This window comes from Schistocerca cancellata, chromosome 2 (assembly GCF_023864275.1).
Source record: "Schistocerca cancellata isolate TAMUIC-IGC-003103 chromosome 2, iqSchCanc2.1, whole genome shotgun sequence".
Classification (NCBI taxonomy): Eukaryota; Metazoa; Arthropoda; class Insecta; order Orthoptera; family Acrididae; genus Schistocerca; species Schistocerca cancellata.
The window spans coordinates 1,096,192,947-1,096,217,304 of NC_064627.1; the positions used below are offsets into that span (position 1 = coordinate 1,096,192,947).

Below are 24,358 nucleotides of genomic sequence, written 5' to 3' on the forward strand. Positions count from 1 at the left end.
AGGTCTCCACTATTGTGTATCGTGTGCAACTCTTCTCACATTTTCATACGTACTGCATTCTACATCCATTTGAACTTGCTTACTGTAGCCACGCCTCAGTCTCCGTCTACAATTTTTACCCCCAACCCTCGACACACGCGCGCACACACACACACACACACACACACACACACACACTTTCACCCGTTACCAAATTGTTTCTTGATGCCCCAGGATGTGTCTTGACAACCTAAAACTCCTATGTGTCAAAGTTATGACATAAAACCCTCTCCTGTTCCCGATTCAGTCCAGTACCTTTTAATTATTTATGCAACCTACCCGTGTAACACCACATTCCAAATTCCACTGTTCTTCACTTTTCTGCACTGTTCGTCCACGTTTCACTTTCGACCGACGCCGTAATCCAAAGAAATACTTTCAGGGAAGGTTTAAAATCATTTAAATTTGTAGTTGGACTTAACACATTCTTCTTCTTTAGAAAAAAATTCCTTACTATTGTCAATCTGCTTCAGCAGGAAACACTTTCCGCCTCGCATTTCTTAATTTAATTCTCCCAAAATGACTTAATTCGACGGCAGTCTATAACCCTATATATCTTCCTTCGTCGTCGGCGTTGTCGTTGTTGCCGTGAGGCACCGTTATACCAAGTGGAAAGGCGCGTCGATCTTAGAGCATGAGATATGTTAACCTTAAGTAATTGACAACACACAACGGTCACGGTATCACCTAATTCTAGAATAGCTGCAGTAGTTAGGATCTACGAACTACTCCCTCTTAGCCAGGTCCCCAAAACTTAACTCATAACGAGATCCCTTCGAAGCAAATTGTCATAAAGATCGTCTATAAAGGCTTCGTACAACGATAAGAAATGTTACAGTTTATGGAATAATAAAAGATACGACAAAAATGTCTTGTTTCTTCTGTTTTATTTAACGTAACTTTGTTCACAGTTTTATTTCGCATTCACCACTTGTTCACACTCTGAGGTGGAGTATATGCGAGTGCCTGAACCCTAACTCACAAATTCCATCGAAACCCTTTGATGAACAGTTTTGGTTGCTCGACACCACCAGTCAATGATATGTTGTTTGTTGTTGTGCTCTGCAGTTCTGAGACTGGTTTGATGCAGCTCTCCATGCTACTCTATCCTGTGCAAGCTTCTTCATCTCCCAGTACCTACTGCAACCTACATCCTTCTGAATCTGTTTAGTGTATTCATCTCTTGGTCTCCCTCTACCATTTTTGCCCTCCACGCTGCACTCCAATACTAAATTGGTAATCCTTTGATGCCTCAGAACATGTCCTACCAACCGATCCCTTCTTCTAGTCAAGTTGTGCCACAAACTTCTCTTCTCCCCAATCTTATTCAATACCTCCTCATTAGTTATATGATCTACCCATCTAATCTTCAGCATTCTTCTGTAGCACCACATTTCAAAAGCTTCTATTCGCTTCTTGTCCAAACTAGTTATCGTCCATGTCTCACTTCCATACATGGCTACACTCCATACAAATACTGTACGAAACGACTTCCTGACACTTAAATCTGTACTCGATGTTAACAAATTTCTCTTCTTCAGAAAAGCTTTCCTTGCCATTGCCAGTCTACATTTTATATCCTTTCTACTTCGACCATCATCAGTTATTTTGCTCTCCAAATAGCACCGAGCGAGGTGGCGCAGTGGTTACACACTGGACTCGCATTCGGGAGGACGACGGTTCAATCCCGCGTCCGGCCATCCTGATTTAGGTTTTCCGTGATTTCCCTAAATCGCTCCGGGCAAATGCCGGGATGGTTCCTTTCAAAAGGGCACGGCCGACTTCCTTCCCCGTCCTTCCCTCATCCGATGAGACCGATGACCTCGCTGTCTGGTCTCCTTCCCCAAACCAACCAACAACCAACAAATCCAAATAGCAAAACTCCTTTACTACTTTAAGTGTCTCATTTTCTAATCTAATTCCCTCAGCATCACCCGACTTAATTCGACGACATTCCATTATCCTCCTTTTGCTTTTGTTGATGTTCATCTTATATTCTCCTTTCAAGACACTATCCATTCCGTTCAATTACTCTTCTAAGTCCTTTGCTGTCTCTGACAGAATTACAATGTCATCGGTGAACCTCAAAGTTTTTATTTCTTCTCCATGGATTTTAATACCTACTCCGAATTTTTCTTTTGTTTCCTTCACTGCTTGCTCAATATACAGACTGAATAACATCGGAGAGAGGCTACAACCCTGTCTCACTCCCTTCCCAACCACTGCTTCCCTTTCATGTCCCTCTACTCTTATAACTGTCCTCTGGTTTCTGTACAAATTGTAAACAGCCTTTCGCTCCCTGTATTTTACCCCTCCCACCTTCAGAATTTGAAAGAGATTTTCCAATCAACATTGTCAAAAGCTTTCTCTAAGTCTACAAATGCTAGAAACGTAGGTTTGCCTTTCCTTAATCTAGCTTCTAAGATAAGTCGTAGGGTCAGTATTGCCTCACGTGTTCCAACATTTCTACGGAATCCAAACTGATCTTCCCCGAGGTCGGCTTCTACCAGTTTTTCCATTCGTCTGTAAAGAATTCGCGTTAGTATTTTGCATCCGTGACTTATTAAACAGATTGTACGGTAATTTTCACATCTGTCAGCACCTGCTTTCTTTGGGATTGGATTTATTATATTCTTCTTGAAGTCTGAGGATATTTCGCTTGTCTCATACGTCTTGCTCACCAGATGGTAGAGTTTTGTCAGAACTGGCTCTCCCAAGGCCGTCAGTAGTTCTAATGGAATGTTGTCTACTCCCGGGGCCTTGTTTCGACTCAGGTCTATCAGTGCTCTGTCAAACTCTTCACGCAGTATCATATCTCCCATTTCATCTTCATCTACATCCTCTTCCATTTCCATAATATTGTCCTCAAGAACATCGCCCTTGTATAGACCCTCTATATACTCCTTCCACCTTTCTGCTTTCCCTTCTTTGCTTAGAACTGGGTTTCCATCTGAGTTCTTGATATTCATACAAGTGGTTCTCTTTTCTCCAAAGGTCTCTTTGATTTTCCTGTAGGCAGTATCTATCTTACCCCTAGTGGCTCAAATGGCTCTGAGCACTATGGGACTCAACATCTGAGGTCATCAGTCCCCTATGGGACTTAACATCTATGGTCATCTGTCCCCTAGAACTTAGAACTACTTAAACCTAACTAACCTAAGGACATCACACACATCCATGCCCGAGGCAGGATTCGAACCTGCGACCGTAGCGGTCACGCGGTTCCAGACTGAAGCGCCTAGAACCGCACGGCGATTAAGTTGTGCTCTGTGCAAAATTCTACCAGGCGGCTTCCTCTTTCATTTCTTAGCCCCAATCCATATTCACCTACTACGTTTCCTTCTCTCCCTTTTCCTACTACCGAATTCCAGTCGCCAATGACTATTAAATTTTCGTCTCCTTTCACTATCTGATTAATTTCTTTTATTTGATCATACATTTCTTCAATTTCTTCGTCATCTGAAGAGCTAGTTGGCATATAAACTTGCACTACTGTAGTAGGCGTGGGCTTCGTGTCTATCTTGGCCACAATAATGCGTTCACTGTGCTGTTTGTAGTAGCTTACCCGCACTCCTATTCTTTTATACATTATTAAACCGACTCCTGCATTACCTCTATTTGATTTTGTATTTATAACCCTGTATTCGCCTGACCAAAAGTCTTGTTCCTCCTGCCGGGCGAACTTCACTAATTCCTGCTATATCTAACTTTAACCTATCCATTTCACTTTTTAAGTTTTCTAACCTACCTTCTCGTTTAAGGGATCTGACATTCCACGCTCCGATCCGTAGAACGCCAGTTTACGGATACAGTATTTTGTAATTGACTCTTCTAGTTTACCCACCGCCCTCCACGAATGTTTGTTAGGCGTAAGACAATTACACATTTTTCTCTCCGGTCCGCTATTATTAAGGGTTCGCGTAAAAGTTAACGTTTTTCTCCTTTTCATAAATTAGAGCCAGCTCTCCGCGATATAATTTAAAAAAAAATGGTCTCAATACCGCGTCCCTCATGAGATGCGTATAGATTTATCCCGGAATTGAGCGCCCTGTAGGTGTACTCAATTTAATGACCACACTTCGCTATCCGCGATTTCGTGTAACTAAATGTCCTTTTGTTACTCTGATCGTATACCGTAGTTATTTAAAACTCGCCCCTATATGTTTTCACAACGCACAATTAGCACTTCTTTACTTGTTTATTTCTAAGAGTAAACGAAAAAATGACGCCGTATCATCGGCTTCGTCGATATAAAGCAAAAACCTCAATATGCCCAATTTTACCTTTTCTTATAGGATCGGCTACCTTACTCATTAATTTACTACATATTATTTCCAGTAACACTAAACAGGTATCGCCGTTATATTTTAATTGTATTCAAAAGCATGTTACTAATATTAAGACCGACCAAATCGTAACAAATCGCGCGGCGTGCGTTTTTAACGATAGTTTTACACTCGCCCAGCCTTTATTCATGCAATATTATGTATAAATATACAGACAGGACCGAAAGATCGATCTCTCTACCGTAACCAATAGAGGCAAATACGCTATTCAAGTTCCGTTACGTCTATCTTGACTCGTGTTGTTACAAGAGCTCGCTTCAAAACAAGGAGAATGATCTCCGCTCGTGAGGAATTTCTCTAGTTCTCTTCATACAAAATTGGAAGATGTTCGAGTTGACCATTTTCCCCCACCCTTTTACTCAATCAGAGAATATCATCGGGTGAAGTATGATCTCTGACTCGCTTTATTCACCCGAACCTTAGAGTCTTCTCCAAAATTCCGAGAGTAAAGTACGCTCTCCATTTTACTCGTACCATCCATCGTTTCCACACACGTAAACGTCGAGAGGAGGAACCGTACTGAGAGTTCGACGTTCTGCTGTGCCGTATAGGCGCCAGTTGGAACGTGGGCCACCAGGATCCCATTCCGAACGCCGTATAGTTTGGGAGGAGACAAAGACAGCGCAGAGGCTTTAGAACATTGACATCCCATCCCATCCACTTTTGGCCTCTCAGTATAATATATACTAGACAATAATCTAGCGTAATTACAGACTTGGTTTACATGAATAAAATAATCACACTTAAGAACATTAGCAATTGTTTTTAATAAACTTTTCAGATGTACAGCACTAACGTGTGTCGTGATCACAGAATGATAGTAGCCAACTTGGTACTTACATCTGCAACACAGTTCTTACGATAACAGCCAAATTGGTACTTGTATCACCAACACAGTTCTTACGAAATTTAGCAGATGTTGTGACAATGGAACTTCCATAGACACAATGTTCACAGCACCAACACAGTGAGAGAAACCAGTAGATCGCACTCCACTAAGGTTCTTGTTTATGGTTATAGCGAGAAGGGTGCGTATAACAGTTTGCGAGAGTATCTTCTGTGCCACACATTTAGACGAGTAAGCAGATCAAAAGAAGAATAAAACGTGATATTATATCCGAGTAAGCCGACGCTTGGAAATGGAATTCTGAAGACGGTGTCGGTACTATAGAGGATACACTGATCTTGCGTAGATTGAAGCAGCGATTGCTCCTTCTCTGTCATACAAAACTGCACGTCAAACACTTTCTGCGTCCTCGTTAAAGCTCAGCACTTCGACATGAACGACGTCGACTCCCTGAAGTGCCCAGTGTAAAACTGTTCAGTTACTTTCGCTGTGGTACTGATTGGAGTAATCAAGTGTTCAAACTGCTGGTCGTGCAGAATATGTTTCACCCCAGGTGACCACTAGCCATTGATTGGCACATCACCGAGTTGTCAATTTACGCTTCTCTGTAAACTTCTCCAAATTTCCTGAGATAAACTAAATGAGACGTTGGTTCGCTCACAACGAGAGCGCCCCTCAATTTTTCAATGTACCCTCATGGGAACACCACATGAAATACGTCGAGCATTAGGGAACGTGTACCTCAAGACAGATCAACAACTATTGCTCTCTCCTACATACATCTTATGCAATTAACATGAAAGTCAAAAGTTTGGGGTTATACGTAGGCGTATAGCAAGGCATGATACTGAAAAGTATATTAGATGTGAAGTTAGATTTACTTTCGGTACAGTTTAGTCAAGTACTTCGACGAAAGTAGCTGTATCACTTTTTGCTCCACTTAACAGTAGCACGGTTGCAAGAAGTACGTCAGCACTTCAGTTGTATATGGAATGGAAGATCGTGTAACAACTTTCTGATGTACAAACTGTGTGACGCAGGCCTATACAACGAGGAGCTGCCTGTTCATTACAGCTTCCTTTGAACAGTATGTTTCATTGCGTAGTTACACATTTACACATTCGCCAAGTGGTTGTAAGATTTTCGAGAAAATGGGCACTGTCAGGAAATCGATCCTCGTTCACCACTCAGTAGGTTCAGACTGTAATTTCGGATAGTTCTTCAGATAATCTTGTTGATCTACGAGACGTGTTCAAGTTGAAAAATATGCATTTTTCCCTCTGGCGACTGGGTGCAGATAGAAAGACGCACTTGAGCTTCAAACAGGTGAGCATTATTTGTTTATGGGTGCAAGACATGGCAAATTTGTCCAGTGGTTTAGGGTTTCAGTGGCAGCCACAGGACTACGCTATGTTTTCCATACTAAAAATAGCGATGTTCAGTGTATAACACTAGCGTGTAATCATTCACTTAATTTATTTTCCAATAGTGAGTATTCATTGTCTCCGAGCAGTGACGTTGTGCTGGTTGTGTAAGATGTCCGTATATAGATGTGACAGTACAAAGAAAGCTGAATCCCACGTGATAACGAAATAATGAAAAAAATGAGCCACCAAAATGGTTGTGTGAGTGACCTGCCACGGAACTGAGGAACAGGCTAAAAGTTTCTGGTGCAAGTAGTACGTCGGAACGAAAAAAATAGCATACGTTCGGACTTAAACGCACTCAGTAGCATGAAGCCCTGTTGGGGGGAGGGGGGGGGGACACTGTCTCACTGCGATCAGCACATCGGGCGGCCACCTGTCGGCATAGCACGTTGCGTGTGTGGCTGGCAGTTTCTTCAGTCTGTGGCTGGGGCGGCTGGCCGCCGTGGGGCAGAGGATCGCCCCAGGCGAGGCGGCAGCCACCGGCCCGCGGCTCACAGCTTGGTGACGGCCTCTGCGACCACCGCCAGCGCCGCCACGGCGTCCCTCCCGGTGGGCACGATGTACTGCGCGGGCAGCACGAAGCCGTGCCGGCCGCGGTCCCTCAGCTCCACCGTGTACGCGTACTTGATGCCCTGCGAGCCCTTCGCCCAGTCGTCAGAGCCGCCTGCCGACACAAGATAGGAATTTATAAGGAGTCGCCCCAAAACTGATGGATGCATCGCCACTACACAGTCAATACTCTACGGAATTACCCCCTTTTCTATCTACAGGGTTATTCTAAATGATGGACCCATTTTCAAAACTTCGTATTTATTCAGGTACAAATGCAAAATGAACAAGCTTTACACCAATGAAAAGAGGAAGTTTCAAAGTTTTTTTCATAAAGTTTGATATCAATTTAATAAATTTAATAATTTGTAATACACACATCACCTCGGTTCCGAGAGTTCCGGAACCTGTGCAGCGAGAACTTCAGAGGTCGTGGTCCAGATTTCTATACACACCGGTACCTACAATACCCAGTAGCACGTCCTTTTGCATTGATGCATGGATGTATTCGTCGTGGCATACTACCCACAAGTTCATCAAGGCACTATTGGTACAGATTGTTCCACTCCTCAACGGCGATTCGGCGTAGATCCCTCAGAGTGGTTGGTGAGTCATGTACTCTATAAATAGCCCTTTTCAATCTATCCCTGGCATCCAGAATGAGATTTTCACTCTGCAGCGGAGTGTGCGCTGATATGAAACTTCCTGGCAGATTAAAACTGTGTGCCCGACCGAGACTCGAACTTGGGACCTTTGCCTTTCGCGGGCAAGCGCTCTACCAACTGAGCTACCGAAGCACGACTCACGCCCGGTCTCACAGCTTCACTTCTGCCAGTATCTCGTCTCCTACCTTCCAAACTTTACAGAAGCTCTTCTGCGAACCTTGCAGAACTAGCACTCCTGAAAGAAAGGATATTGCGGAGACATGGCTTAGCCACAGCCTGGGGGATGTTTCCAGAATGAGATTTTCACTCTGCAGCGGAGTGTGCGCTGATATGAAACTTCCTGGCAGATTAAAACTGTGTGCCCGACCGAGACTCGAACTCGGGACCTTTGCCTTTCGCGGGCAAGTGCTCTACCAACTGAGCTACCGAAGCACGACTCACGCCCGGTCTCACAGCTTCACTTCTGCCAGTATCTCGTCTCCTACCTTCCAAACTTTACAGAAGCTCTTCTGCGAACCTTGCAGAACTAGCACTCCTGAAAGAAAGGATATTGCGGAGACATGGCTTAGCCACAGCCTGGGGGATGTTTCCAGAATGAGATTTTCACTCTGCAGCGGAGTGTGCGCTGATATGAAACTTCCTGGCAGATTAAAACTGTGTTTCATATCCCTGGCATGTTTGATAGGGTTCATGTCTGGAGAATGTGCTGGCCACTCTAGTCCAGCGTCCGCAACTCGTAGTCTCGCGGCTGCGTTCTCGCTTCTCTAGCATGGGTTCCCGGGTTAGGTTCTCGGCAGGGTTTTTTTACCTGCCTCGAGATGACTGGGTGTTTGTCTTGTCCTCATCATTTCCTCATCATTCATGAAAGTGGCGAGATTGGAATGAGCCAAGGTTGGGTATTTCCACGGGCGCTGATAACCTCGCAGTTGAGCGCCCCACAAACCAAACATCATCATCACCTAGTCGAGCGATGTCGTTATCCTGAAGGAAGTCATTCACAAGATGTGCACGATGGGAGCGCGAATTGTCGTGCACGAAGACGAATGCCTCGCCAATATGCTGCCTATGTTGGTTGCACTATCGGTCGGACGATGGCATTCACGTATCGTACAGCCGTTACGGCACCTTCCACGACCACCAGCGGCGTACGTCGGCCCCACATATTGCCACTCCAAAACATCAGGGAACTTCCACCTTGCTGCACTCGCTGGACAGTGTGTCTAAGGCGTTCAGCCTGACCGGGTTGCCTCCAAACGCGTCTCCGACGATTGTCTGTTTGAGGGCATATGCGACACTCATCAGCGAAGCGAACGTGATGCCAATCCTGAGCGGTCCATTCGGCATGTTGTTGGACCCATCTGTACCGCGCCGCATGGAGTTGTGGTTGCAAAGATGGACCTCGCCATGGACGTCGGGAGTGAAGTTGCTCACAGTTTGAGTCGTAACACGACGTCCTGTGACTGTGCGAAAAGCATTATTCAACGTAGTAGCGTTGCTGTCAGGGTTCCTCTGAGCCACAGTCCGTAGGTAGCGGACATTTACTGCATTAGTAGCCCTTGGGCGGCCTGAAAGAGGCATGTCATCGACAGTTCCTGTCCCTCTGTATCTCCTCCATGTCCGAACAACATCGCTTTGGTTCACACCAAGACGCCTTGACACTTCTCTTGTTGAGAGCCGTTCCTGGCACAAAGTAACAATGCGGATGCCATCCAACGGCGGTATTGACTGTCTAGGCATGGTTGAACTACAGAGAACACGAGCCGTGTACCTCCTTCCTGGTGGAATGACTGGAACTGATCGGCTGTCGGACCCCCTCCGTCTAATACGCGCATGGTTCTTTACATCTTTGCGTGGGTTTGGTGACATCTCTGAACAGTCAAAGAGACTGTTTCTCTGATACAATGTCCACAGTCAACGTCTATCTTCAAGAGTTCTGGGTACTGGGGTAATGCGACACTTTTTTGAAGTGTGTAATTTGTAATGCAAACGCTTATCTTTGTCATTCGGATTGAAGGCCTGCTCAAGTTGTAATCGGTAGGGCTTGTACAGCAAACGCCGTGTCAGAAGTTTCCATACAGTTGGTTGGGGTATTCCAAATACTCGATTGGCTCTGTTGGTAGACTTACTGGGACTGCGCACAAAACTTTCGTGAATCCGTCGGAAATCATCGTCTGACTCAAGCAGTCGGCCTGTGCTTTTTCCTTTCCACACACTCCCGGTCAGTTGAAATTGCTTAAACCAGCGGCTAATGCTTTTGCGAGTTGGTGGTTGAATACCGAATTTGGAAAGAAATGCCAGCTGCACTGGAATTTGCGAATCACTTTTCGCGAACTCAAGAACGCAGAAAACCTTGTGCTCCACAGTCGCCATCTCACCCACCACTGACAGTGAAACTGAATGACGGCCCTATTGCCGCGCGAACTCTACCGGCCGCTTCTGAAACCATTACCGTCCGCCCGCCGCCGCCAGCCAAAAACTTAGAAACTTTCTCTTTTCATTTGTATAAAGCTTGTTCATTTTGGATTTGTATTTGAATACATACGAATTTTGAAAATGGGTCCATCGTTTAGAATAACCCTGTATTTTCATTTACAGAGAAACTTTTGAGCAAACCGACAGTGCCGTAAGACTGGAAAACTGCGAAGTTAAAAGATATAGCTCTAGCAAGTATATATCAATATCTTTCTCTTTCATTATTTCGTTTTATTCGTGATATTTAGTGGTACCACATCCGTATATTCAAATAATACATCTATCTGAACGTATGTTTCATTATATTTTTATTCATTACCTGATAAAAAGTTACCTACTTTTTTTTGGGGTCATCAGTCCTCTGACTGGTTCGATGCGGCCCGCCACGAATTCCTCTTCTGTGCCAACCTCTTCATCTCAGAGTAGCACTTGCAACCTGCGTCCTCAATTATTTGCTGGATGTATTACAATCTCTGTCTTCCTCTACAGTTTTTGCCCTCTACAACTCCCTCTCGTACGTGAAAGTAATTCCCTGATGTCTTAGCAGTGTTTTCCACATACTCCTTTCCTCTCTGATTCTGCGCAGAACCAGCTCATTCCTCATCAGTCCACTTAATGTTCTGTTCCGGCTTTCCCATAGTCAATGTTTCACCATCATACAATGCTGTACTCCAGACGTACATTCTCAGAAATTTCTTCCTCAAATTATGGGCTATGTTCCATACTGGTAGACTTCTCTTGGCCAGGAATGCCCTTTTTTCCAGTGCTGGTCTGCTTTTGGTGTCCTCCTTGCTTCGTCCGTCACTGGTTATTTTACTGCCTAGGTAGGAGAAGTCTTTAACTGCATCTACTTCTTGACCATCAATCCTGATGTTAACTTTCTCGCTGCTCTCATTTCTGCTACTTTTCATTACTACTAGTGGACATTAATATGGGGCGTGACGCATTGATCTCTTTTGGGGACAGTTTTAGGGAGGTGTCTGAATCTCTGTGGCGGAATGGCAGACCTTTCTTCCTCGTGAGCCGAAATCAAAGAAGGTAGTCATGTTGGACACTGGGATCTGGAACGAAGGTGATGTTCTAACTCACCTCGAAGCTGTTCCACCGGTTTCAAGTAGGGACTCTGGGCGGACCAGTCAATTTCACGAATGTTCTTGAGTAGTATGTCTACCAGCTATCCATGTCACTTTGTTTACACTGGGCATTTTGGCACGCCGAGGACATTGGCCTAGTGAAGTCACCATCCTTATCAGTGACATCATCAATCTTATAAGTGATGTCATCACACTTATCAGGCTGAAGATATGCCCCCATCCCCTTCCCCATCTCAAGCCAGTCACGGTGCAGTATTCAAAACGAAGCAACCAACAGAAAATCCAAGACTACGGAAACAGCCCAATTTTGTTTGTGGTAAATTAGACAAGTCCTCCTCACCCTATCTTGAACATCACAGCGCAGTGTTCCTTACTTCCAACCAGTCAAATAGTTTCAAGTTGATGGAACTGTGCCAGTTGTATTAGCGAGAAATTAAAAATCGCCTCCCCTTCCCGTATTTCAGGTATCTGGGAGGAGGAGGGGGGAAGAGGGGAAGTTTGTTGTACCCTACCGGTGATACACTGGTCTTTCCGTAATCCTAGTAAACAGATTCTCGTCGGAGCCTGCATAGCTGGCTCAAGGGCTTCTGACTTCCCACAATGGCGGCTGCTTGACAACACCTGTTGGAAACACACTTCTCAAAGCGTTGGCAGGAAGCAGTAGCTTACAGCAGATGCTATTAGGGTTAGCAGGAAACGGCCAATTGAAATGACTACCTTCTGCTCTGGAGGCACTTTGTCTGAAAGGTCTGAATGTTAAAATACTCCCGCGGAGCTTGCTTGGAGCTTGTGAAACCGGGAGTCGGCAAGCAGTCCTCGGCTAGTAAATCGTGAGCCCTGTAGAGCAGAGTTTGTGTCGTAAAGTGTTTCACTGAAGTCTGTAATTGGAGTCACTGCGTTATTAACGAGGTTAGTTTCAAAAAGAGAAAGACTACAAGAATCGGAAGTGCGTTTCGTGGGTGCCAGTGACGTGGTATTCAGTTTAGTCCTTTTCAGTTTTCTCGGCAAGCGTTGCCTTAGTGACCTTGCAAGTGCTCTATAGAAAGGGGCATCTTATATCAGAGCGTGGACCTGTTAGCTAGCTGGAGACAGTGTTCAGTGAACGATGCAGAGTTTTGCGAGATTTAATTGATGGAAATACATTTCATTTGTTTCCATGCTGTGTTTTAGGGTGTCTCTTGATTTATATTTAACTGTATTCCTGTGTTGTTGTCATGTAGCTTATCGGCGGAATTTGGTAGTAGCCAGTTAGAGGCTGAGTATGAAACGTTAGCAGTGAACACTTTCCACTCCAGTGGTCAGATCTCGAAACCTTTCTGAAAGATAGCGGGGAGTGTAATTCAAAGTGTCAGGTGAAAGAATAGCGAACCTTATTTACACTCATTTCACATGTGTAGAAACAGACTGTGACTATTGTTTCGTCTGGGACATATGGGCCAAGAATTAACATAAAAATAACTCCTGTTGCCCAGTTCTGGAAAAGGTTTTCGGGATGTTTTCCTTCGTTGTAAAACGAATGCCGAAACTGACAATCCTCTTTAAAAAGTTCTAAACTGAACTTCCTTGGCAACTGCTGCAGCTCTCCTGGTGTTTAGTTGCCCAGTCCTTGGCTCTCCAAAGGCTCATTATGTTAACAGTCCGTTCTGCTGTTCAGGACAGGGACCAAAAGTGCAGTTTAAAGAGAAAAGTGTAGTAGTAATTATAGACAATTAATCCGTGTCCATCCATTAAAGTTTCTGAGTAAATCTATGGAGCAATAGATGGAGTAACAGGAGAATGGTGCAATCCGACATGTCAAAACCTGACCGGAATTTTATATATATGCAGGGTGGTCCATCTGAAGTTTCGGATGAGAATATCTCGAAAACTACACATCGCTTAAAAATAGTGGTGTAGACAAGTTGGTAAGCTCAAAGCGGGACATCAAATGATACTACACGTGACCCCCAGCCCCCGCCCCAGAGGGTGGGGCGGGGGGCAACTTTTAAATCTTAAATGGAAACCCCCATTTTCTATTGCAGATTCGGATTCTCCATAAAAAAGTAATCAAGTTTTGTCTGAAACATTTATTTAAACCATTAACAGATGGCGCTGAAATCGCGAAAAATTAAAATTGGGGAAGAACTCTGATTTATTTAGAATGATCCGAGGACGCATCGAATCGATACAAAATGTGCACCAATTCTTTCATTACGCCAGATTAAGCTATTTTTTTACAAAATATATCCTACTGGCCACAGTTTTTGATGGAGGGAGGTGCAATGGTATTAAAATCTCGTCAGGAAACACTTCACAATTGCATTTCTCACCCGATTGTGGCACTACCGTAGCCAAACTTTGAACTATGGCTCAGTATAAAGGTCGGTGCAATGCGATCACACGTCACTTCACTTTCAGATAGTGAACCGTAAACATCAACTGACGGAAGTAAATTATTCTTTAGCGAAAAATGGCTCACTATCCTCCTACAGAGATTGTTGATATGTTGTTAATTTTACAATTACGCTGCAGCTGCGGAATTGTATGTGGATCGTTTCCCAAGCAGACGACATCCAAGCCAAAACATTATTCGAAATAGCACTCTACGAGCTCGAATTGGATACATGCACCATCTACCTCATCATTTCGAATACAATGAAAATGACGCTCGTACCCTTACCGTTCTCGCCTGTGTTCAACTGGATCCCGAAATTACTAGTCCTGCGATTCAGAGACAAAGTGGAATACCGAAATAACTGTTTTGAGGATTCTGAAGGCATATAAATATCATGCGTATCATATCACACTGACACAGGCATTAACGTCGAAAGATATGCAAATAAGCGTGCCTTTCTGCCAATGGGCCTTGGAAATGATAACAGGTGACAATGAGTTTTTTAGATACGTTATGTTCACTGATGAAGCCACATTCAAAAACAATGGCGAACTAAATCGTCATGATTGTCATTATTGGTCCCCTGTCAATCCACACTGGCACAGACCCGTTGACAATCAACACAAATGGTCGTTAATGGTCTTGTGTGGAATTTTAAACGGTTACTTGATAGGACCTTTTTTTTTTGACCAAAATGTTACTGGGGAATCTTATTTACAAGTTCTCCGTGATGAATTGTTGGAGCTAATGGAAGAGGTTGGTTTAGAAACTGGGCAACGAATGTGGTTCCAACAGTATGGAGCACCTCCTCATTATGCTAAAAATGTGCGGAACCTTTTAAATTTACGGCACCCTGGTCAGTGGATAGGACGTGGTGGATCAATTCAGTGGCCTCCACGTTCACCAAACCTAACATCTGATTTTTTCTTGTGGGGTTATTTAAAAAATATTGTGTATGACAGACAGCCCACAGCCCGAAAAGATATGGAGCAATGCATTCGAAGAGCGTGTGCAGCCATACCACGGGATGTGCTGCTCAAAACTGTGGACAATTTTCGCAGACGATTGACTTTACGGATTGAAGCAAATGGGGATAATTTTGAACAATTTCTTCGTGGCTAATTTCATTAATTAAGCACCCCAAATTGTGAGAGGCAAGGGACTCACACTAATGAAGCACGCCAACATGTGAGAGGCAAGGGAACTCACACTATTGAAGCACCCCAACATGTGAGAAGCAAGGGGACTCAGACTAATGAAGCACCCCATGAGAACATCATTCTACTACGTCCACGTCGTTTTTCCTGGGTAACGCTAAAAGTAGGATACAGCACATTTTGTACAAAAATAGCTCAATTTGGCGTAACGAAAGAATTGGTGCACTTTTTGTATCGATTTGATGCGTCTTTCTCGGATAATTCTAAATAAATCGGAGTTCTTCCACAATTTTACTTTTTTCTCGATTTCAGCACCATCTGCCAATGGTTTAAAAAATGTATCAGACAAAACTTGATTACTTTTTTATGGAGAATCCGAATCTGCAATAAAAATGGGTGTTTCCATTTAAGATTTAAAAGCTGCCCCACTCCCCACCCAAGGGGCAGGGTCTGGAGGTCATGTGTAGTATCATTTGATGTCCCCCTTTGAGTTTACAAACTTGTCTTACCCACTATTTTTACCAGATGTATAGTTTTCCAGATAATCTCATCAGATGGACCACCCTGTATATGCACTTGAAGAATCCATTGAAAGAAAACACTATGTCAAAATTTTAGCTGCTCAGACACAATGCAAGTATTTTTTTAAAAATATTGAACATTGCCAAATTCGCAGCGGCAAGCCACTGGAGATATGTAGACCCCTATGGTAGCTGCAGCAGAGAGTGAAGGGGCACTTTCACAGGAAGCCGATGATTACACTCACAAATCAGTTTATTGACACTATCAGTGTATGTTTACAAGCGTAACTTCTGTGCTCTCTTAGCAGTTCAAAACAAATAAGAAAAACCCTACCTTGAGAAATAAGGGAATAACTTCTTTGACAACTAATAGCTCTTGAAAAACAGCAAAAATAAACCTTTGCGTGAGACTATCCTCTGAAAAGTTCTCTTGCAGACGAAAACGACTGTCTTCTTAGATATGCACAGCAGCTATTGGTCTAGCTATGTGGACTCCGATTGACTGAGGAAAATGGCGCGGCGGATGCAGCGGAAGGTCCGCAGATGTGGCGGCCTCTACAGTTCTTGCGCGCGCCTTTTGAATTAGCCAGGTCAGGCGAAGTTGGGCTAACTATTGCCGGTGCGCCTGCGGATCTGGAGCGATGACCCGCATAGCAGTGTTACGTTGCGGGTTGGCGGCATTGTAGAGGACCCTGGGAACACGCCATACAGCGCACGCGCATCTCGGAAGGTGCCTCGGTTGAGGGTGCATCGGTAAACAGGTAACACGGCACTATGCCATTGTAATTTGTAAAGTGAATTCCAGTTTCCGTCGACAGTTTCTCTGACGCAACCGTTCACAATTACTATCTGCTCGAATTTGCAACTCGTTTTTAATATCTATAACAATTCGCACTTGCTTTTGTGATATCAATAAGTATTCACAATGGAGATAAAATTGTATTAATTTTCTTTGTATTTCTTCCTATATCCTTACAGACAGCATCTGACTTCGTGCAGGTTCCAGAGTTTAACAGCAATGTGCAATCCAATTAATGTTTTCAGCCTTGTAAAGATGAAATGTAAAAAACGTGGTATGCAGTCGAAATCACTTACTTGTCCTGGACCCCTACATATGTGTTATTTATTAGTTAATTTCTTAGACAGTGTTTCAAATGATGTCGACATTTCGTTAGAGAGTGTGGAAACATTAGAAGAAACAGTAAACAATTCTGCCGATTCCATTAATTGTTGTCTGAACAATGATTGTTGTACTAAGTAAAGTACAGAGCAAAAATACAGTACCTTCCCAGCTCAAAGAAATCGTCAAAGTAATAACTTTCAGCGACAAATAAAGGTTGTAAATGTTTTAGTTAAACGAAGGAATGATGAAACGCTTAACCCTAAGCAGCGTGCAAAGCCAGTTTCGTTTTGAAATATCTGAAAATGAAATGTATAAATGGAAGGATATATACGAACTACGAAATATGCGCCAAAATTAAACTTCTTTTCCTGATGGACATTCTGAACGCTCTGAACTGGAAGTAAGGTAACTTTACGGATTTACAGGCTTCTTCGACTTACTTAAATAGATTCAGGAAATAATACGGGAAAGAAAGTCACAAAATTACGAAGTTTACTTCGAGTAAACGTGTGAGGGAAATGTCACTAATAGGTAATCCTACACAGAAATTCGTAGCTGACCTGAAGACGAAACTTCTTGTTATCCCCTAAAATGCTGTATATAAAGGCAATCAGTTAGGTTTCGTTGAAGAACTGAACAAACTGCACTTTATCATTTTGAACAAAAAAGGCAGTCGTTTTGCAGTTTTTTTATGTGGTGCAAATGGGTCCTTCATTCTTGCAATTATGTCTAAAACTACACTCCTGGAAATTGAAATAAGAACACCGTGAATTCATTGTCCCAGGAAGGGGAAACTTTATTGACACATTCCTGGGGTCAGATACATCACATGATCACAATGGCAGAACCACAGGCACATAGACACAGGCAACAGAGCATGCACAATGTCGGCACTAGTACAGTGTATATCCACCTTTCGCAGCAATGCAGGCTGCTATTCTCCCATGGAGACGATCGTAGAGATGCTGGATGTAGTCCTGTGGAACGGTTTGCCATGCCATTTCCACCTGGTGCCTCAGTTGGACCAGCGTTCGTGCTGGACGTGCAGACCGCGTGAGACGACGCTTCATCCAGTCCCAAACATGCTCAATGGGGGACAGATCCGGAGATCTTGCTGGCCAGGGTAGTTGACTTACACCTTCTAGAGCACGTTGGGTGGCACGGGATACATGCGGACGTGCATTGTCCTGTTGGAACAGCAAGTTCCCTTGCCGGTCTAGGAATGGTAGAACGATGGGTTCGATGACGGTTTGGATGTACCGTGCACTATTCAGTGTCCCCTCGACGATCACCAGTGGTGTACGGCCAGTGTAGGAGATCGCTCCCCACACCATGATGCCGGGTGTTGGCCCTGTGTGCCTCGGTCGTATGCAGTCCTGATTGTGGCGCTCACCTGCACGGCGCCAAACACGCATACGACCATCATTGGCACCAAGGCAGAAGCGACTCTCATCGCTGAAGACGACACGTCTCTATTCGTCCCTCCATTCACGCCTGTCGCGACACCACTGGAGGCGGGCTGCACGATGTTGGGGCGTGAGCGGAAGACGGCCTAACGGTGTGCGGGACCGTAGCCCAGCTTCATGGAGACGGTTGCGAATGGTCCTCGCCGATACCCCAGGAGCAACAGTGTCCCTAATTTGCTGGGAAGTGGCGGTGCGGTCTCCTACGGCACTGCGTAGGATCCTACGATCTTGGCGTGCATCCGTGCGTCGCTGCGGTCCGGTCCCAGGTCGACGGGCACGTGCACCTTCCGCCGACCACTGGCGACAACATCGATGTACTGTGGAGACCTCACGCCCCACGTGTTGAGCAATTCGGCGGTACGTCCACCCGGCCTCCCGCATGCCCACTATACGCCCTCGCTCAAAGTCCGTCAGCTGCACATACGGTTCACGTCCACGCTGTCGCGGCATGCTACCAGTGTTAAAGACTGCGATGGAGCTCCGTATGCCACGGCAAATTGGCTGACACTGACGGCGGCGGTGCACAAATGCTGCGCAGCTAGCGCCATTCGACGGCCAACACCGCGGTTCCTGGTGTGTCCGCTGTGCCGTGCGTGTGATCATTGCTTGTACAGCCCTCTCGCAGTGTTCGGAGCAAGTATGGTGGGTCTGACACACCGGTGTCAATGTGTTCTTTTTTCTATTTCCAGGAGTGTATTATCTTCACAAGAAAACGGCTTTCGGGTTTTTTGTAGAACATTTGGGGAGCTATTCTCAAGTGTGATCATAATTTTTTTCGCAAATTGGCATATATATATATATATGCCAATATATATATATATATATATATATATATATGCCAATTTGCGAAAAAAAATTATGATATATATATATATATATATATATATATATATATATATATATATATATATATATATATATATATACGATTGAAATTTTCCCGAGTACTATCGCTGGTTGAACCAGCTAGATACGTCTGGCAAAAATCATGGTACAGCGATATGCAGATGTGTAGATGGCGATACTATCGCGTTCACAAGGTATAGAAGGCAGTGCATTGGCGAGTTGCCGGAGCTGTCATTTGCACTCAGGTGATACATGTAAAAAATCTTGGCCACACGAAGGGAATTAACAGATTGTGAATGCGGAATGATAGTTGGAGCTAGACATTCCATTTTGGAAAGCGTAAGGGAATTCAATATTCCGAGATCCACAGTGTCAAAAGTGGGCAGAGTATTCCAAATTACAGGCATTACCTCTAACACGGATAACGCTGTGGCCGACGGTCTTCACTTAACGACCGAGTGTTACAGATTAAAGTCAAGAGCCGGCACGCCAGTCGGGAACGATAAAGAAGTGTTAGTGTTAGTGTAATTGCTGAATTGTGTAGTTACATATGTAATTTGTTAAAAAATGGTCATTGACACAATTTCACATTAAGCTGTGGATCGATACCTTAAGATGTTGAGACGATTATCTTTGCCTTATCATCATGTTCATCTGTGCTTCATCATCTTTGGGAATCAGTAATGTACTAGGTGTGTTTTTTTTAAGTAAGTACCGTTTTGACATTAAAAAAAGACGTGCTAAAATATCTGAATAATTTTATTTTTACATGAAAGCCTGTACCTTAATCTACTTTTGTTCATAATTTCCGTCAATATTGAGGCACTTGTCATAACGTTGGACCAGTTTTTGAATAACCTCCTCATAGAAGTCTGCTGCCTGACTTGTTAACCACTGCATCACCACTGTTTTGACTTCGTGATCGTCTTGAAGACGCTGACCACCCAGGTGTTTCTTCAAGTACAGGAACAGATAGTAGTCGCTGGGCAGAAGATCGTGGCTGTACGTAGGATGATCTAGAGTTTCCCATCGAAAAGATGTGATGAGATCTTTGGTCTGATTCGCTACATGCGGACGGGCATTGTCTTGCAGCAAAACGATGCCCTTGCTCAAGTTCCGTGGACTGTTGCTTTGATTCTAGTGTGACGTAGGCCACCCATGTTTCATGGCCCGTAACAATTTGGCTTAAGAAATCATCACCGTCGTTGTGGTACCGTTCAAGGAAAGTCAATGCACTGTCTAAAAGTTTGGTTTTGTGCACATCCGTCAACATTTTCGGTACCCAACGTGCGCACAATTTTCGGTAATTCAAGTGCTCGGTGACAATGCCATACAAAACACTATGAAAAACATTATTAAAGTCATCTCGCAAGGAGGAAATCGTAAAGCTTCTGTTTTCTCTCACATTACTGTCCACTTCCAGTCCGTTGTTCATCATTCACATTTGTGCGGTCATCTTTAAATGCTCTCACCCACTTTCTTACCATTCCATTACTCATAATGTTTTCTCCGTAAACTGCACAGATCTCAAGATGAATATCGATCGCTTGTAGGCCTTTAGCACTAACAAGGGAACCTCCCCATCGCACCCCCCTCAGATTTGGTTATAAGTTGGCACAGTGGGTAGGCCTTGAAAAACTGAACACAGATCAATCGAGAAAACAGGAAGAAGTTGTGTGGAACTATGAAAAAATAAGCAGAATATACAAACTGAGTAGTCCATGCGTAAAATAGGCAACATCAAGGATAGTTTGAGCTCAGGAGCGCTGTGGTCCCGCGGTTAGCGTGAGCAGCTGCGGAACGAGAGGTCCCTGGGTCAAGTCGTCCCACGAGTGAAAAAGTTCCCAGGCACTCACACATAATCAACTTCGCTCTCCAAAATTCCACGACATGTTCAGATTTGCTTGGACATATGCAGGATTTGACGGTCTACACACGGAAAAATTTCAAAACGTTAAAAACATATGTTTTAGCAGAGCACAGGGAAAATTGTGCGACTGTGAAACTGTTGCATTCATTTGTTGCAGTTTATGTGACAAACTCTTATGTTTTCATCACTTTTTTGGGAGTGATTATCACATCCACAAGAAAACCTAAATCGGGCAAATTAGAAGAATGTTTTTACCCATTCGCCAAGTGTGCAAGTTAGGTGGGTCGACAACATATTCCTGTCATGTGACGCACATGCCGACACCAGTATCGTATAGAATATATCAGACGTGTTTTCCTGTGGAGGAATCGGTTGACCTATGACCTTGCGATCAAATGTTCTCGGTTCCCATTGGAGAGGCACGTCCTTTCGTCTACTAATCGCACGGTTTTGCGGTGCGGTCGCAAAACACAGACACTGAACTTATTACAGTGAACAGAGACGTCAATGAACGAACGGACACATCGTAACTTTGCGAAAATAAAGAAAGTAAAAACTTTCACTAGAGGAAAGACTTGAACCGAAGACCTCTCTTTCAGCAGCTGCTCACGCTAACCACGGTACCACAGCGCGCCTGCGCTCGCAGTATCCTTGATGTTGCCTATCTTGCCCATGGACTACTCAGTTTGTACATTCTGCTTATTTTTTCATAGTACCATACAACTTCTTCCTGTTTTCTCGATAGAGATGTGTTCAGTTTTTCAAGGCCTATCCACTGCGCCAACTTAAAACTACACTCCTGGAAATTGAAATAAGAACACCGTGAATTCATTGTCCCAGGAAGGGGAAACTTTATTGACACATTCCTGGGGTCAGAGCCGGCCGAAGTGGCCGTGAGGTTAAAGGCGCTGCAGTCTGGAACCGCAAGACCGCTACGGTCGCAGGTTCGAATCCTGCCTCGGGCTTGGGTGTTTGTGATGTCCTTAGGTTAGTTAGGTTTAACTAGTTCTAAGTTCTAGGGGACTAATAACCTCAGCAGTTGAGTCCCATAGTGCTCAGAGCCATTTGGACCAACCTGGGGTCAGATACATCACATGATCACACTGACAGAACCACAGGCACATAGACACAGGCAACAGAGCATGCACAATGTCGGCACTAGTACAGTGTATATCCACCTTTCGCAGCAATGCAGGCTGCTATTCTCCCATGGAGACGATCGTAGAGATGCTGGATGTAGTCCTGTGGAACGGCTTGCCATGCCATTTCCACCTGGCGCCTCAGTTGGACCAGCGTTAGTGCTGGACGTGCAGACCGCGTGAGACAACGCTTCATCCAGTCCCAAACATGCTCAATGGGGGACAGATCCGGAGATCTTGCTGGCCAGGGTAGTTGACTTACACCTTCTAGAGCACGTTGGGTGGCACGGGATACATGCGGACGTGCATTGTCCTGTTGGAACAGCAAGTTCCCTTGCCGGTCTAGGAATGGTAGAACGATGGGTTCGATGACGGTTTGGATGTACCGTGCACTATTCAGTGTCCCCTCGACGATCACCAGTGGTGTACGGCCAGTGTAGGAGATCGCTCCCCACACCATGATGCCGGGTGTTGGCCCTGTGTGCCTCGGTCGTATGCAGTCCTGATTGTGGCGCTCACCTGCACGGCGCCAAACACGCATACGACCATCATTGGCACCAAGGCAGAAGCGACTCTCATCGCTGAAGACGACACGTCTCCATTCGTCCCTCCATTCACGCCTGTCGCGACACCACTGGAGGCGGGCTGCACGATGTTGGGGCGTGAGCGGAAGACGGCCTAACGGTGTGCGGGACCGTAGCCCAGCTTCATGGAGACGGTTGCGAATGGTCCTCGCCGATACCCCAGGAGCAACAGTGTCCCTAATTTGCTGGGAAGTGGCGGTGCAGTCCCCTACGGCACTGCGTAGGATCCTACGATCTTGGCGTGCATCCGTGCGTCGCTGCGGTCCGGTCCCAGGTCGACGGGCACGTGCACCTTCCGCCGACCACTGGCGACAACATCGATGTACTGTGGAGACCTCACGCCCCACGTGTTGAGCAATTCGGCGGTACGTCCACCCGGCCTCCCGCATGCCCACTATACGCCCTCGCTCAAAGTCCGTCAACTGCACATACGGTTCACGTCCACGCTGTCGCAGCATGCTACCAGTGTTAAAGACTGCGATGGAGCTCCGTATGCCACGGCAAACTGGCTGACACTGACGGCGGCGGTGCACAAATGCTGCGCAGCTAGCGCCATTCGACGGCCAACACCGCGGTTCCTGGTGTGTCCGCTGTGCCGTGCGTGTGATCATTGCTTGTACAGCCCTCTCGCAGTGTCCGGAGCAAGTATGGTGGGTGTGACACACCGGTGTCAATGTGTTCTTTTTTCCATTTCCAGGAGTGTAAATCTGACGGGGGTGCGATGGGGAGGTTCCCTTGTAAGAAATCTTATAACAGCGCGTACTTCACAGTCGGCGGGACTCACGATTATCAGAGGCATCTTAAAAACTCAGTACACATCATAAACAAGGAAGAATTAGACTGTAATGGCGTCAGTGTGTAGATTAAGGAACTGGCTTTCACGTAAAAATAAAATTATTGAGATATCTTAGCACGTCTTTTTTATTTTCAAAACGGTGCTTACTTAAAAAACACGCCTCGTACTCGAAAATGGACTTATAACCCGAAACCTAGGTTGTGCAGTAACATTATTAATAAAATTTGTGAAACAAGGCAAAAAAACTGTTTGTGTAGTCGTGTTATTGTTGAGAAACGGCAGGTAGGTAGATAGCAGCTCGACTGCAGCCCAGCCTGCTACTCACCAGAGGCGGGATAGAGCGTGGCTCCCGCCGGCCCCACAGTGTAGGAGCCGCCACCCCCGCGCGCGATGGCGGACGCTATGCGCTGGCCCACGCGCTTCAGCTCCTCGTGGTCGGGCGGCACCACAGCCGCGTAGCCCCACGGGTACAGCACGTACTGCCCGTAGCTGTGGAACGACACGTACGCCTGCCGGCAGACAAACCGCCGCAGCCGTCACCACAGGGCTTCCATCTGCAACCGACTCGTTCAACACCTACACCTCAAGTACTTTGCACCACCCTACTCTCTCCTACTTAAGCGTTAACACCGCTGTAGAATTAAAAAAAAATTTTTATTGGCTTAAAATATGATTTGAACCTTCTAAAATACGAGGCAAAATATTCTAATCTCTGGGGAAAAAAATAATGTTCTGTGGAATACCGAACACCTGTTCTAGTACCTCGGAAGACACGAAACGGCGTGCCTGTGCCTTCTCGATACCCACTGCAGTGTCTGAGTACACTCCTGGCCATTAAAATTGCTACACCACGAAGATGACGTGCTACAGACGCGAAATTTAACCGACAGGAAGAAGATCCTGTGATATGCAAATGATTATCCTTGCAGAGCATTCACACAAGGTTGGCACCGGTAGCGACACCTACAACGTGCTGACATGAGGAAAGTCTCCTACCGATTTCTCATACACAAACAGCAGTTGACCGGCGTTGCCTGGTGAAA

At 45.1% G+C, this 24,358-nt stretch overlaps 1 protein-coding gene across 1 annotated transcript in view; it reads right to left on the minus strand.

Moving 5' to 3' along the window:
- Positions 1-7,150: 7,150 nt before the first annotated feature.
- LOC126163113 (carboxypeptidase B-like) overlaps positions 7,151-24,358 on the minus strand; it is a 61,234-nt gene continuing 44,026 nt past the window's right edge. The window contains exons 5-6 of the mRNA XM_049920036.1: positions 23,641-23,824; positions 7,151-7,323 (exon numbers count right to left, since the gene is read on the minus strand). Of these exons, the coding sequence (XP_049775993.1) occupies positions 7,151-7,323; positions 23,641-23,824 (357 nt within the window). The remainder of the gene's footprint in view (positions 7,324-23,640; positions 23,825-24,358) is intronic.